At 42.5% G+C, this 15,813-nt stretch overlaps 1 protein-coding gene across 6 annotated transcripts in view; it reads right to left on the bottom strand.

Moving 5' to 3' along the window:
- Window positions 1–15,813, bottom strand: part of LOC124158971 — an 85,416-nt gene that overhangs the window by 8,236 nt on the left and 61,367 nt on the right. For 2 of the 6 annotated variants that reach the window (XM_046534416.1, XM_046534415.1), the window contains exon 2: window positions 949–1,426. In XM_046534416.1, coding sequence (XP_046390372.1) covers window positions 949–1,290 — 342 coding nt within the window. In that variant the 5' untranslated portion in view covers window positions 1,291–1,426. Of the gene's footprint in view, window positions 1–948; window positions 1,427–4,265; window positions 4,404–4,827; window positions 5,034–9,911; window positions 9,953–15,813 lie in introns of those variants that run through there. The other 4 variants (XM_046534414.1, XM_046534420.1, XM_046534418.1 and 1 more) reach the window with 4 other exon arrangements.

Genomic DNA, 15,813 nt, shown 5'->3' on the forward strand with positions numbered 1-15,813 from the left:
AATCAACACATATTGTGCTAATGGAGAAGAGGAATGCTAACAGATGTAACCATTCCTTGCTAAGCCCCCAATGGAAAATTCAGAACATAGTAAAGTGAGTATTAATACCTTTGCAGATTTTCAGTAATAATATATTGATTATTTTAATACTCAGAAGGCAGCCAAAATGAATGAGTGGGAAATAATAAGGACTAGTACCTGTTGCTTCGGTAGAAAAAAACTAGTCAACACAGATTCCAAAGGAGACCTTCCTGTAATGACTTGGTAATGTTTTATCGTACCTCACCTTTTCACTGCTTCATTCTATGGTGCTGGGGCCAGTATTCTGTCACCATCTTCCTTTGACTTAAGTAAGTTACATACCTTAAAAATAGATGAAGAAAGGAATACTGCCATGGAAATACTGAACCCAACATTAAAGAACAATGATGGAAAACCTTAGAAGGCAACCTCAGTCTACGGTCAGCACTGAGTCAGTTCTGAGCTTGGCAGAGAAATTGGTGGCACAACCAAACAATTTGGTGAACCAAGCTTGAATGCCAGTCAAGTTAAATAATTTAATGACGGTAAATATATCTTCCATGACGCATAAATGTTTTCACAATTGCATACAGCTAAATGAAAATTCTTTCACACATGCTTAAGGATGAAATTTACCATTAAAAATCATTTGACTTGACCAGGATTTGATGAGACCTGTTCCTTGTACATATATTACCACCACTGCACGTGCTTGTGTACACCTGCACTGTGCAGAGCTTTGGTACAACAACATTCATCAAATTTGATGCTTCAAAATTTTGAGTCATTAGGTTGAGGGCAAAGCACAGGAATTGGTACATCTGTTTTCGCAAAGTTGTCTAGACTATCTCCAAGGGACCACGGGAGACAAAACAGGAAGGGAAGCAATGGAATAAGGTTTTGAGAAACTGGAGTCGTGTCACTCACTTGGTTGGAGAGAGGGAAGAGGGACACCTCCCCTGCAGAGTCCTCGGCCAGGTCCTCTTCCGCGAGGTGGTCATCCTCCTCATCCTCTAAGGCGAGAGATGCCGCAGAGCCGACCACCCCCACGCTCCCGCCCCCTCCTGGCATGTACGGGTGCTCCATGCGGAACCGCCTCCGGCCCTGGCGTGCCAGGATCCGGAGGCCGGGGGCCGCGGCGGCGGCAGCGTGGTGCTTCTCTAGCGAGAAGGCCGAAGGTGGCGGCGGCTGGGAGGTCGGGGAGCAGGTGGACGACGCTGCAGACGTCGTGGATTCTCCCATTCCCCACGCCGACAGCTGGAAAACCATCCCAACGGGATGCTGCACCACCGAGACACCGCCCTGACCTGCACAAGCGCCCCCTCTCGCGGACCGCGAACCTCCTCCCTCCCGGATGACCTCCGGGGTCGGAACTGGAGGGATCGTGCTGGTGCTTCTTTCGCCTCTGCAAAACATAAAGGAGGAGGAAGGGTTAGAAACTTGATGGGCGACAAGTGGGAGCGAATGGCTCATCATTCACCAATAACAACCTCTCGTGACTGAAGTGAATAACGCTTTGTGCATGGCAATGAGCAGGGCCGGCTTAAGGGCCTGGTAACCCGGACGACGTAGCAAGGTGGGCGACCAAACGCCCGGACATAATTGGGGGCATTCCATAACAACCCCGTGGTTGGGGGTGACGCAACCGCGGTTTGCTCGAGTAAGTAATTTGCCTTCAGCCAGCCCTGGCAAGGAGTCACCTTCAGATAAAAACATTAGCAATTATAGGAATTATGGCGAGAGCTATTTACATAGATGAGTCGAAAAAACAGAAGTTGCAGGGTGGGTTACTGGGTGTCGCACAATTGAGGAATGCTAATCAAGATAATTTTCATTTAGGGAGCCCTCAACCCTTGATACATTTCTAGAATTTCCCCTCTCTATGGCAATAAGAATATCCTTATATCTTTTTGGAACATTAAAATACGGAAAAAGATTGATACTTTCTCAGGTCCATTTAATTTCTAATTAAATTAATACCACTTGGTCTCAGGGAGGTTCAACGTCCAACATCGACAACACAGAAGAAGTGACATACTGATACACTGAAAAAGGCTGGAAAGTGGGTCGTAAGGTGCACTGAAAAAAGGTTAGGACGGTAAAAAATACTAGTCAGCATATTTAGAGTTGGTAAATCTAATAAAAGTCACAACGAGAACTTCGAAAACCTTGGAAAACATTTCAAACAACATGCGGCTTTCAAACCAAACGATGATCATTTAGTCAGTGCTTAGCATGCTGTAGGAGATTAATATTCAACACAGTCTACTTATGTAGCAAGAGGAGTTCCATTAATTATAGAAATATGAAGTATAATTATTTCCTTTCTAAATGTCCTATATTTTCATGAGTAAGCATTCTTTCCTATATGTCATCTAGGCATGTATACACCAACAAGTGTAATTAAACGACATTTTTAAGATTTATAATTATGGATCTGAAGATACGAGGAAGAAAAACGAGCACAACAGTAACCACCACTACCATTGTGAAGCATTATATCAGCATCGCGTCTTCGACTGTGGATAACAGCTGTAGGAGGTCGACTTAAGTGACCGTAATTCTCAGCGGGTGACCGCCATACTCGACGGTAAAAAAGCGTGACATAATTCATGCTAGCGCCGCTTCCTTCGACCCAGATCCTCCGCGTGTCTTCACGCCGTGAGTGGTCCGTGATGGGCCGGTCCCCGTCTCCGTGTTTTGACGAGCGAATTCCACGGGGGGTGGGAAGTGAAAAAAGGATTGTAGGGGAAGTGGGGAGGCGGTGCGTGCCATTGCTGCGTGCGGCTTCGATAACTTCCGAGATTGCATGGCAACAGCGCGGAATCAGAAGGGCTTCCCCTCCTCGAAGCCCCGACTCGTTCAACGGCAGCTCGACAGTCAGTCGATCAGCTGATTCCTCAGGAGTTCCCCTCAACTTCACGTCCTCCCCCACCCAATGCCGAAACAGCTGTTCCGAGGATATGAAGTGCCCTCTCTTACTTGGTTTGAAAGCGAAACGAGAGGGGCTTCGCGTGGCAAAGTGTAAGTGAAAACGTGAAAATTATGCCTCTATGAACTACCCAGCAGGCCGCCACAAGAAGTCTGTGGGTCCAACTCACAAAGCATTCTATTGAAACCAATCTATTAATACATATTTTTAAAGCATTAGAAAGGCAGGTACGGTATGCTTATTCATATCGAGTAGCGAAACTTTATTAGGAGAGGCAAATGCTTTACTTCGTAAACGGGATTGACATCTGTTAGACCCAGGAAGAAATATTACGGTGTGCGTTAAGTGTGTTTTGATCATGGTCTAGTTTTTAAAAGACTTAAATGTCCGAAGGAAAAATGATCTCCTGTACCTATCTGCTCGGCAAAGTATCCCTCTCGTTTCAGTCTTGCCTGCGAATATGTAGCGCTATTGTAAAGCTCTTAGCTGCAAAACGACACCTAACAAACCACGTCAATCTGGCGTAAAGCAAGTCACGACCTCGAGCTTCGCTCCAATTGCAGCATGAAATCCCAACCCAGGGATAGAAGAACTGATCACGCACAGAATCGAGAAAACACAAGGAAAGGGATTGGCTATTGAGGGAAAGATGAAATTTTGATTTAGATTCCGATCGAATGACGTAAAGTTTCCGAAGCGAACTACATAAATCAACAGCATATGTTATTGAATCCGGTTCGATTCTATGGTAAATGTGAATAGCATGTTTGGGCTTACAAAAATAATTTTCAGCCGATTCGAATATACAGCAATTGCTTAAGCTCTAAGATTAGCATCATTTCTCGTATTTCAAAATCACAGGTGTATAGAAATTGGTGATGATAGTTTTCGCAGCATGTAAACAGTATAAGGCTCAACGCATGAATAATTACGCTTACGATAATAGCTCAAGTGTCGGAGTCCTGTGACTCCACCGCATCACTGAATTTTATGCAAATTTGAAACGGACCTACAAATCTTTCTTTTTAAAAATCATTTACATATGTATCAGAAGTGAAGCAGTGAAAACTTAGGAAAGTGAAAGCCACCCAGTAAAGGAAACAGGTTCACTGTCACAGTTACACATAATGCGGCACAAGCAAAATAGTCAGAAACTCAACTACTGTTGGTAGATAGACCTAATAACACACGTCGGCAACCGCGATTCATCTTTCCAGCAAAAAGGTGGTACCACCTGATACTATTTACATTATGATAATGCAAGAAAAAAATGCAACAAGAGTGTACTGCGAAATAAAATAGGGCTACATACTCACATCGCCAGCCAAATGCGTTGGCATTTCGCTATATTAGCACATCTTCATCCAAGAGAAAACATAACTTCCAATATAACACATAAATTTAACTAAAGCGGAAAACTCCAGACCAGCAAGATATGCTTTTAATGATGGCACAGTAACCGAGGCGACAGGAAGTATAAAACACCCGTTACCACAGATACCAGGACGAATAGAAACAAACACGTAAAATACCTCTCAATCCCTTTGATGCACAAAACGGTAATGGATAAGAAGTAGAAAACCCACTCTTTAGCACGGGCCCTACATAGAGGTTGATTGGCGAGTGATGCAATGGAATATTAATAAATATTTACGTTTTTCGAGATTACACGAAACAAGTGCATGAAAAATATCCCATGTAAATTTGCACTGAAGCAGATTACTTGGTAAACAACATTCCTCGTGGCAAGGGGAATATAGTAAGTGCTGCTCTTGTGCGAAGAGGCCACAACACAATACCGATAGATTTGATCACTCGCACAAGAAATAACTCGGGTATTGAACAGGATGTAGTAAAAAGAAGAACGTACTCACTTTAATCACACAAATATTCCACCGGATATACACTTAGTCCAATTTAGAGTTGACACTGTTTTTCACGACTCACTTAACTCGACGACTATTTAAGAAGCTTTGATACGCCAACGAAATGGCGAAGTAGTAGAGACACTCTATTCTCTAATCACGACCGATACGTCCACCAATGAACAGAGCTGAAGACACAATGGAGACACTCACGACTCCGCTGGCTAATCTGCACTAACAATAACATCTTCCTGAATACAAGTCATTCATACCAACCTATGAATGACGTCAAAAATTAGTCGCCTCGCAACGCAAACACCGCGGCGGATCCATCACGAGAGTCAGTAGGAGAGCTTAATATATCTGGGTACCTGCGACGAATACAACCCCCATATCAATAATGACGCGTGTTCCGTAAGGCTAATCTCAACGTATACCTATGTGTCCCTCAGCGCCAATTAATATAAACCACATCACATTTCTTAGGTCGCCATTACAGCGTTTCGCAAGAGGTGTTGGGATAAGAGCATTAATCAGGAGATGGGATGGAGAGTCAGCCAGGACTGGATGCCGAATCAGAAAGGACTTTTACCGATACTCACTAACTATATTAATGAGAATCCTTAATTATGTACGGAAGTATAATTAAATGCAGAAGCAATATATAATAAGATAATAATAATGATAATAAGAAAGGATGAAAGATACGGACGCGTATTTTACGGCACCCTGACTTCCCACTTAATCATATTTCACGAATCTATACAAAAACGTGAATTACTAAAACAATATTATTTCGTGCGTGTAGCACAGGGGATACTATTAGGCTTGGATTTTTACGAAAAGGGACAAATAAACTATACTTTATAGGAAAATATGAGAAGATATTAAGAAAACTTTCAATTGTAAATTATGAACATTAATAGATCAAAATTCTCGGACACAATCGCAGACACCGAAAACTATTAAGATGGAGTGAAAAGAACTTGGAAGGAAGATTCTCGCGCCGTTATTAACCCTGTCAATGCCAGCCGATTTCGTGTAGGATGTGCAAAGACTATTTTCTGGAATTAGCAAGATTTCAGATTTTAAACCATTTTAAGTACTTAATTTCATTGAATGATCTAGATTTTTTCCCAATTTTAAAGATACACATACTTAGAGCTTAGAACCATAAACGGGTTATGGGACGGTATTTATGAGCATGCCGGTGAAACAGCTGCAATCACAAAATAATATAAGTAAAAAAAAAGTCAGGCAGTTTTCGCCCAACCAGCGTGGGCCGATATATCGGTTTGCTGGCATGCAAAGGGTGCAAGGTACCACTGGCGAAATCTAATTTTTGTTCCCGGAGAAAGACAAGATAGAGATGAAGACGGCCCAGATATTTTTATAAAGATATTCGGAGAGCACATCGCTCACCTTATAGTTTGTATAGCGTGGGGTGGCGCAAGTGCCCGCCAGCTACCTCAGCCGCGAGCGCCGGGGGGAGGAAAGGACCGACTCAGGTAGCTGGCGGGCCCGTGTGCCACCCTACGATATACAGACTATAAGTTTATCAGTAGGCGTTGGACACAACAACCCTTAAATCCTATGCATCCGAGATCTGAATCTGGGAACCCCACGTGACCTTTACCCCCAGTTATCTAGCCACGACCGCTAATAAGACCACACCCTCGACCGTGACTCACACCGCGGACGGTGCGTCGGTCGGTCCAATCGGACACTTGGCGGAGTCGCGAGGGAAGTTCTGGCGCCAGGAAGTTTTGGAAATCTTCCCGAAAGGAGCAGAGGTGGGGGCGAAAGATTCGAGGACGAGTGTGTCTTCCGTCTTGGGGCGACTCATCCTCTCTTGTTCCCTCCCACGTCTCCTCCTCTTAACGCATCTGCCGTTTCTATGAATGGGATGAAGCCACGGGAGTACGGCAGAACTGGAGTCTCGTGCTTCCAAGACAGGGAGCGCGCCAACTGGAGGGAGCGAGCAAAATTTGGAAAAAGGATTGCGGCGCCAGAGCCATACCTTGTGGAACTTCGCGCCTGCTTGAACAGTCTTTTTTCGTCACGTATTAATTTTTTAACGTTTATGCCATTACTCTGAAATTTCAAGGGCTTATAAAGTAGATTCTTGCCAACTTTTGTGAGAGTAAAAGGTCTATGGTTCGATTCCCGGTAGAGAGGAATTTTTTTCTCGCGTCAATTCATGTATAGCCATTCAGCGGCGGCAAGTTTCGAAATATTACACAACGCTTGTGAGTTACTCTAATTCGAAATTTTTACCTGAGTACTTACTCAGGAGTTAACTTTTTATGTCAGAGAAACGGGAAAATACTGAAAGGTTTGCTCTATATACCATGAAATTTTTAAGCAAGAATTCACCCAAAAAACAAAGTTTGTGAGCAAAGGAATAGTAAATGTGCTTTTTCCGCAAGGATAAATTAGTTCTTTGAACGCACACTTCAGGTGTCTACGAGGTTTCTCAAGACCTTACTTCTCTCTCTATGATCCGCGAAAGGTTTCAGTCTGGACAATGGCCAGCACATCGGCCTCTTCCTAAGTCTTAATAGTCAAATTCTTTTTACCCACTCTTTGAGCGCCACGGGAAGCAGATAACAGATGAGGGGGACTTGGCGAAGGTTTATAAGGACGACGTGCGTGAGATTGTTACTCAAAACACATCGCTGCTCGTGTCATTTAGGCGCTGATGTACGATGGGTATTTTCCAAAAGAGCACCACGGGATGACAAAGTTGAGATGCGAATCAAAATCCACAATTTGTTAGCAGCTACAGATGCGAAAGTGGCAGTGGAGAAATGAGAGCTGTAACTAGCAAGAGAGAGCTGCTGAGGAAATGGATTTCACTCGGTAGATGCTGATGGTGCAACTCAGAAGTATGTTTGCACCACCTGCAGTTAGCAGCAGACAAGGACGGCGCTAAATTTAACTTCTGATTCGAGATAAAAGGAATACATAGTAGATTAGCATGAAAGCTTGATTATAAATAAGGGGTGTGAGGAATTTAACTTAGGAGAAACATAATTTAGCGGCAAAATTGAAGAATGACCATGCAGGCACCCATTTTTCACGGTGGTAAACTAGACTAAACATCAGCGTGTCGTGATCGACACGATCAAGGAGGGAGACCGAGTGGCTGCGTCTGTGGAATCGGGTTTAGGGCACCAAAGAATTGAAATCCACGCGAATCAGATCTCAGAGAGGTTTTAATGACTGAGGTTGGTGGTGATTTTACAAATGTAACTGCGACGGGCAGGCACAGACTGCCCCAAATTCCTGCGCTCATGTCGTCAGGGCACAGGTGCCTCCAAGACCAGGGGAAGGGTGGCTTGACTCGACCCATCCTAGGAAGTGAGTAACTTATCTTCGTCAGCGAGACAATGACCATTTGTCCAGAAAAATTAGACGTATACGACTGGTCGAGGAGACGCTGACTACATATGCCTAGAGGACCAATGACCCAAATTTATGAGCGGGAACCCTTGCATTCGACAAATATGGTGACGAGACGACAGAAATGTGCTCAAAGGATCGTCTCGCAATCTTGGGACAAAAACATACCTTACACATTGAAAGTATATGACCCTTCGTCATACACATTACAAAAAAATAAATACACAATATGACACACAGTCATTACAAGCGATTCAATCTTGGCTGCACGGTGCTTCACATATCAATATCTATTGGCAAAAGAGGGGAAACAAGAAAATGTTTAGGAGCCATGAAATGCCAATCAATGGCACAAACATCATTGATAATGCTAAGTGTCATTGAATCATGACCACATCCACCCTTAATGGGTATAGGTCGGCAGAGAAGAATACATACGCCAACCCAGACAAAGATCATAAATAAATAACCATTAGTAGTATGGAATAAATAAAATACTGCAAGCATATTATACGCCACCGAACGGCATTCCCGAATATGAATGTCACATGCTCAGCGAAAGCATATCCAAGACTTTTGAAACTAAACAATACACGGAGGGGTGAAACAACAGCAGTATATGATTATAATCACGACTTCAAATTTTCACCAAGAGTACCTAGAGAAATCTCCTTGTTTACGATAAGGGAGACAAGATCTTCAACGCTATGACGAGCTAGTAAATGGGAAACTTGGCAGACACACCGAAAAGTCGTCCATCCGATGCGAGTTGACGCAAGACGATAGCAGTTAAAGCGAGTGTTTACAGAGCAAAACACCTCAAAGATGTGAGAGATCAGGCAAGCTAACTATCGCTGGATTCGGACTTCAAGCAGTTCTTAACACAATTAAATGACGAAAATCCCACCGATAATTTAAGAATAATTGCTCATGAGGGTACCCAGCAAAGGTCACCTTCTAAGAAGTTCTCACATGATCCCCCACTCTCCCAGGTAATCTGTGCGCAAAAAAAATGCTCCATTCGTGGAATATCGACCTCTGCATACCACAAAAGAAATACGATATGATGATTTCCGAAAGGCACGAGAGAAACTCTTTTCAAACAATCCACCGAATTGATAAAATACAACAGGCTAATATAAACAGATTAACTTGATATTCTAGCGACAACCCAGGCTTTAGGAATACTACCGTAGCGGTTTGTTAATGCAAAATTCTTGCAAAAGATGAGTTTCTTACACACATCCATATCACCTACAATCACGTTTCCTTACTATCATTATTATTAGTGGTCGTTATATTTAACCTAAAATGTGAAAAAAGCAAAAACCATGATTTTAAAATAGCAAGAGTAAAACAACATAGATTAAAATAATTAGAAAACAATTTCTTTAGCCAACCTATAAAATAAATTCCAGCATTGTTTCTTGAGTGAACAGCACAAAATGAGACCGCTATATTTTAGCAAATACTTAGCCCGTAGCCCACTAGGGGAGCGTTTGGGAGCTCCGAGGGCCAGTTACAGCAAATAAAGTAGTGTAAAAATCCTCTCTTTGAAAAAATATGCAAAAGTGTCTACTTTCATGTTGAGCGGTGAAACAGAGTCGATGCCCAATAATCTCGGACATACAAACATCAATATTTTTAAATATAGAGATGTATAAGTAATTTTGAGGCCACACGGTTACCTGGGGCACTTGAAGACGCAACCCATTCCAAACTATTGCAGCAGAGAGAAGACGGTGGATGAATACTCTTATAGAAGCATTTGAGATTGCCGACTATTCGGGAAGTCCCACGTAGATCGAGTCTCCTCTGAACCTTCAATAATGGTGGAATAGCTCTCGGTTCACGAAATTCGGGACGACTTTCCTCGACCTTCCTGTCTCTATAGGGCCTGAGGCAACAGTCACATGCTCGCAGGGGGTGCACAACTTACACTGAGGTCCTCCGCCACACTGCTTGACATGAGCGGAAAAAAACGACTCACACCACCATTAGCGCATTGACGGCATCGACGTCGAAGTGATGAACACGATGGGGATGGACAACGTGGTCGACCGGACAGTCCGCGGGGGGGAGAACAAACATGGCGACGAGCGCAACCGCGAGACCCATCCCCCTGCGCGATACCTCACCTGATTCTCTGATATCAAAAATACGTCTAGGATGAGAGAACTGCGGATGTATGAAATAAACTTGCGGTGTGAACTCATCTCAACTCTATCCTCGAATGGGCGCAGCGGGGTGGAGAGTGGGAAGCCTCTCCCCTCGCAAGATGGGATCAAAAACGAAATTTCCTGGACCTTGTTCAAAAAGCAGTCACACCTTCACGTGTTGTGATTCCATTGGTCCCCCCTCCCCGGGGGGGCTTCCGTGGTCCAATTAAATCCCAGCCCGTCTCTTCTTGTCCCCGCCAGCGAAGAGGTGGGTGGGAATACAAAATGAGGAGTACACAAACGACTAACGACGAAACCAAAATGAAGAAGCAAGACCGGAGACAGGTTGAATGCTCAATGGGGAGCAACCTATACAGATCATGGAGTCCGATTGACATTTAAATACAGCCTATCTATTCTGAATGCGGGCACGAACGGATGCCTTGCTGGCCAGGTACGCGGAGAACAAAAACATTCATAACGTTCGGACAGGTCCGTCTAGAGAGAGGATGTATGGCGTAAGATGCACCATAGAGAAAACAGTTCGGGATGGAATACAATTTAGCACTTTTGAAAATAATATAATTAGACAGCAGGGGAGAAGAGTTATTGCTTTCGAGGTGGGAAGGCGGATGCACCGTCACCATTAGGCTCCTTTCTGCGCTTCGATTAGCAAAAATAAACAATAATCAAATCTATTGACGATTTCACCTGTGACAATCTTTACATCTTGGCACTCAGCATAATTTTCCTCATACAATGAAGGAAAATTGATCTGATCTGCAGAAAAAAACTCCGGAAAATGAGAAACAAACGAAAAAAGAACGTCACACGATTAAAGATTTTTCATTTCACATTATATCGCGGGAAACTCGAAGAATAAGAATAACTACAAAATAAAAATAAAGATTTAAGGCCGGATGAAGTCTCTAAAAGCTTAGAATGAATTTTGAATAATTGTGTACACATACCAGTAACATGAGCAAATACATCAAAAGCACATCCGTTCCTAGTAAATTCCTTTCGAGTTTTTTTTCAATAAATTAGGTCGTTTAATTCTACCGAATATAATTTGAGCACCAAAGCATTCAAAGTTGAGCATTCCACTACAATTAATTAAAGAGCCTTCGAATCAGTAGATAAGCAGTATACAATAAACTGTGCACGCATGCCGATTTTCCGTCACAGATAATTTTTCGATTAGGATTCGAGCAAATATTCAGTAATGGGATACCTCAACTTTCACCGTAATCATCTATTATGCCCACAAGATGCAGTAATTCGTTAGACAAGTTCCCATAAACTGATCCTTCAATGCTCTCACGAGAATGAAGTTGGAAAAAAAAAGGTTTCGAAAAATTGCGAAATATTTACGAGCTGACCATAATTTTCGATCACGGGAACGGCGGACGATTGGAGAGGTGATGACCACCAACTACCGTGAGAAACAAATCAACCACACGAAGCGTATAATTATAAAGACTCCATCGCGAGGCACCGACAAAGGGCGCGGGTGACGTCACACTCCAAACAGACGAAGAATGAGAGGGAAATTTGAAGGATTGGCGGAGGGTGACGCGGTCGCTGGTTAAGACCAATCACGGGCGCGCAGATCGTCTGACGTCAAGCGGCGGTTCCTCTCGAGCGAGCTAAATTCCCGCGATTAGCGAATGATTGCTGGGACGCGGGGAATCCTCGAGAGGGGGCAATCTGCTGGCGTCATCTTGTTTGCTCTCCACCCTGCAACCACTCGAAATTTCCTTCCCACGATGAAAAAAAATGACTAAACACGGTGAGCGAAACCGATGACGACACACCAATATAAAACAATCAGAGAAGCATGACAGACGAGGATTAATTTCCAAAACGAAAACAAACAAAGCTGTACATAGATCGTCACCTCTCTCATCGCACAACAAGTGAAGCCATTTGGAAGTTTTGGAGATGTTGCGTGATATTGTGATCATCAGCACTTGTCAACTATCCTAAGATTGGTTTGACGCAACTCTCCGCTCAATAGGGCAGTTTCCTTCATTAAAGAAAACGAAAGGAATTGATTGCGATTCGTTACCCAACATTAGTGTATTCATAATAAATGAAAATTTTGATTTTAGAAATCCCAGTTAGGGCAACTGTTAATGATCAATTTTAACCTTATTTGAAAAAGGCCGGATTGGCGCCCATGCGATGCCACTCCACGTGATGTCACAGGGAACTAGATTCTATACGAGTAGTCAGGAGTTTTACATCGTCTGAGATTACCAATGCATGGATGAGGCACAGAGCTCAGGGAAAATTTCTTAATAATTACCTATTAAAATTGCCTATGGTCGGTAAGTTCCCTTCGTTTGATAGGGTAATCATTATTAATAATCCTTATTTAACCCTGGCGCTACCTGCTAGCAACCTGCATCGTAGCGGTGCTCATAGCCTCGCACCAAGGTGGCCTCACACGGCGTCAGCGGGAACCAGAATGACGTCACATGGACTTTTCCCAGCATTCATACTTAGCGTTTTCGCTCACTTGAAAATTTTCACTTTTCATGTAATTGCGAAAAATATATATCGTCATTTAAAAATCTAAAAGCTTGAAACACGTACTCCAGAAGTAATAATCTTTTGATTTAGGCAATTTAAAAAATAGGAAACCACCCTATCCTCCAGTCACCTTATCGTTTCACGTCTTCGTATTTATTTTCTTTCACATTAACTTCGATAGGGGTATACACCCTCTCGAACCTCTCATTTACATCTTCTTTCTTTATTTTATGTTTACATATATAGGAATAATATTACATCTACATACTACTATCCTGCATACCGCCTCAATAGGTGTGTAGCGGGCGGTGTTAATACATCAGCCGTTGACAAAGCAAATATTCAAACGAAGTTCTGCGTATCACTAATAAGAGTCTTTCATTGCTCGGGGAATAAACAAATTCCCATACCCAACCGTTCGGAAAAATATCTCTCCCAAAATATTTCCAGTAGTCTCAATCTTTGTGACAGCACTAACGTTTCAGCGGACGACTCGTCTCAATGGGTTCATTCCCTCTGACGACGATGGGTGAGGCGTCCGCTTAAACGTTCGTGATATACAACGAATTAAACTGGAGGAAATCCCACGACGACGCAAATAAAACGCCAGGAAAGAAGTACATTGTATTTCGTGTTAATCTCAAATTTCTATGAATATACTTCATTAAGAAGCCTAACGATAGGGCTGGAATTATAACTCCTGGCCGAAGCCTTTGTCCCAGGAGATAAGCTTTGTCAACTGTGGTTAAATAGTTAAAATAAATAAAAATATAACATACTAACCAATAAGTTAAAGTTAGATGTTTCGTGAAATTCTACTCTTAAACAGCTTATCCTTTCGTTACCTTTAGAACCTTTCGTTAGTATTTGAGGCGTTTTTTTCTCTCTCCATCAATATGGTGACACAATTCCAAATGACTACTTAAACAGGCTTTAAACACTGGAGGCACATAAATTGAGGTGGATTATTAGGTAGAATACACATATGAAGTCTAAGGGAAAGGAAGTCACATTGGATTTTTAACGGTGACCAACCATATCCGGGATAAACCATAAAGAATAACTTCGTCATCTTCTCAGAGTTTAAGTTCGAAAAGAAATCACTATAGAGTCATTTAGGCCTCAGACAAGTGACGACACAGCGGAAGTGTCGATAACGCCGATTGCTTGACCTTCTCTCTTCCCAGAAAAGATAATGGAGTCCAGTCATAAAAAAATAAATATGCATTCTTCCCGTCGCTTCGAGCGAGTGACTCTCTCCACTACGTCAGGTCATTCCATAGCGCCAACAAGGTTAAAGCAGATTCAAGAAAACGAACGAAAACATAGCCATACAGCTGAAGCCTACGTGTAATGTGGATATCACATCTTTTCATAATTAAGAATAAAAATAAACACGCTAACAATGCAAACAAAGATATTTTTAGCAAAACATGGTGCCAATTATGCTGGATTGACGCTTTTCCATCTCGGATAGTAACATGATTTTACTTGTGCATCATATGGCTTTCAAAACCGGATCTACCCAGATAAAAAACCGGATCATGGTAATTTTGTAACCTAAAGATAAAAAAATCCCCACTGGATTTCCCATGCATTGTAGAATTTTTCAGTAAAAATATGTTTTCACGGCTTAATAGAGTCCGTCGATGGAATTTATAAAGAGTTCCACTAAAACTTTAATCTCACAATGTCGTCCCAAAGGGTTTTCCCACTTCGCGCCCATTTCCTTGACCTTCCTTTTTCCAAATCATCTATAACGATATTGAAAAGCCTTTTCAACGAAGGAAACAGATCTACCAAGACTATCTTAATGGTTCATATTCATCCTCGATGACGACAAACATGGCGAAATTTTATCCACGATCAATTTCATATCACGTTACCACGAGGACGCGATTGGTGGATGAGTATGTGCCTTCTGCCAGCTTCACGTAGGTATGCTTTATCTAATCATAAGTAAGCTAAGGCTTGTAAACACATGGATGCATTACCTTAATCACTAGTTGTCACGAATTGAGGCATTCGAAAGATAAGAGTGGCGAAATTGAGATAGGAACTAGGAGAGATATAGCCTAGTAATAGACGGATCGACCGATGAACGAATGCAGAAAATAAATTGAGTCAACTGCAGAAATGTTTCACGTGTTTTCCACCGGTTGATGTTTTCCATGTCTCTCGACGTTTCGAGCAGCGACTTGCTGTTCATTCTCCGGGGATCTTCCGAATGAAGAGATCCCCTGTGGATGAACAGCAAGTCGCTGCTCGAAACGTCGGGAGACATGGAAAACATCAACCGGTGGAAAACACGAGAAACTTTTCTGCACCTGACACGCCGGGTAAACCTAAGGTCAAACATTAAGTCAACTTCTTCCGTCGAGATATCGTGGAACAATATATCGAATGATAAACAAAGATAATACTGTCCACTAATTTTATTTAAATGCTCACAACACGCGTTTCGATTGTCGTGCAATGATCATCACGTACTAAACAATCATCACTAGTACCTGACGACGATTGCAAGGCAATCGAAATAGGTATTCTGAGCTGTTAAATACAATTCGTGGGCAGTACGATATCTTTATTTATCACGCGGGTATCTAAATTTATTTTCCACAATTAGAAGGAGACAGGAATACCGTCTAGCCATGGTTGAATTAAGTGCGAGTTGAAAAGACATTCCACCGAAAGAGAGACTTGCCTAGATCGGGAAACTTCAACGTGGAAGCAAAGAAACAATTAATAAGAAGTTACATTTGGAGTATGCTTCTATACGGAAGTGAGGGGTGGACAATGACATTAGCGGAAAAAGCAAGGATAGAGGCCTTCGAAATATGGTGCTACAGAAGAATGATGATGATCAAATGGATCGACCGAGTTACGAATGAGG

The sequence above is a fragment of the Ischnura elegans genome, chromosome 5 (genome assembly GCF_921293095.1).
Source record: "Ischnura elegans chromosome 5, ioIscEleg1.1, whole genome shotgun sequence".
In the NCBI taxonomy this organism is placed as follows: domain Eukaryota; kingdom Metazoa; phylum Arthropoda; class Insecta; order Odonata; family Coenagrionidae; genus Ischnura; species Ischnura elegans.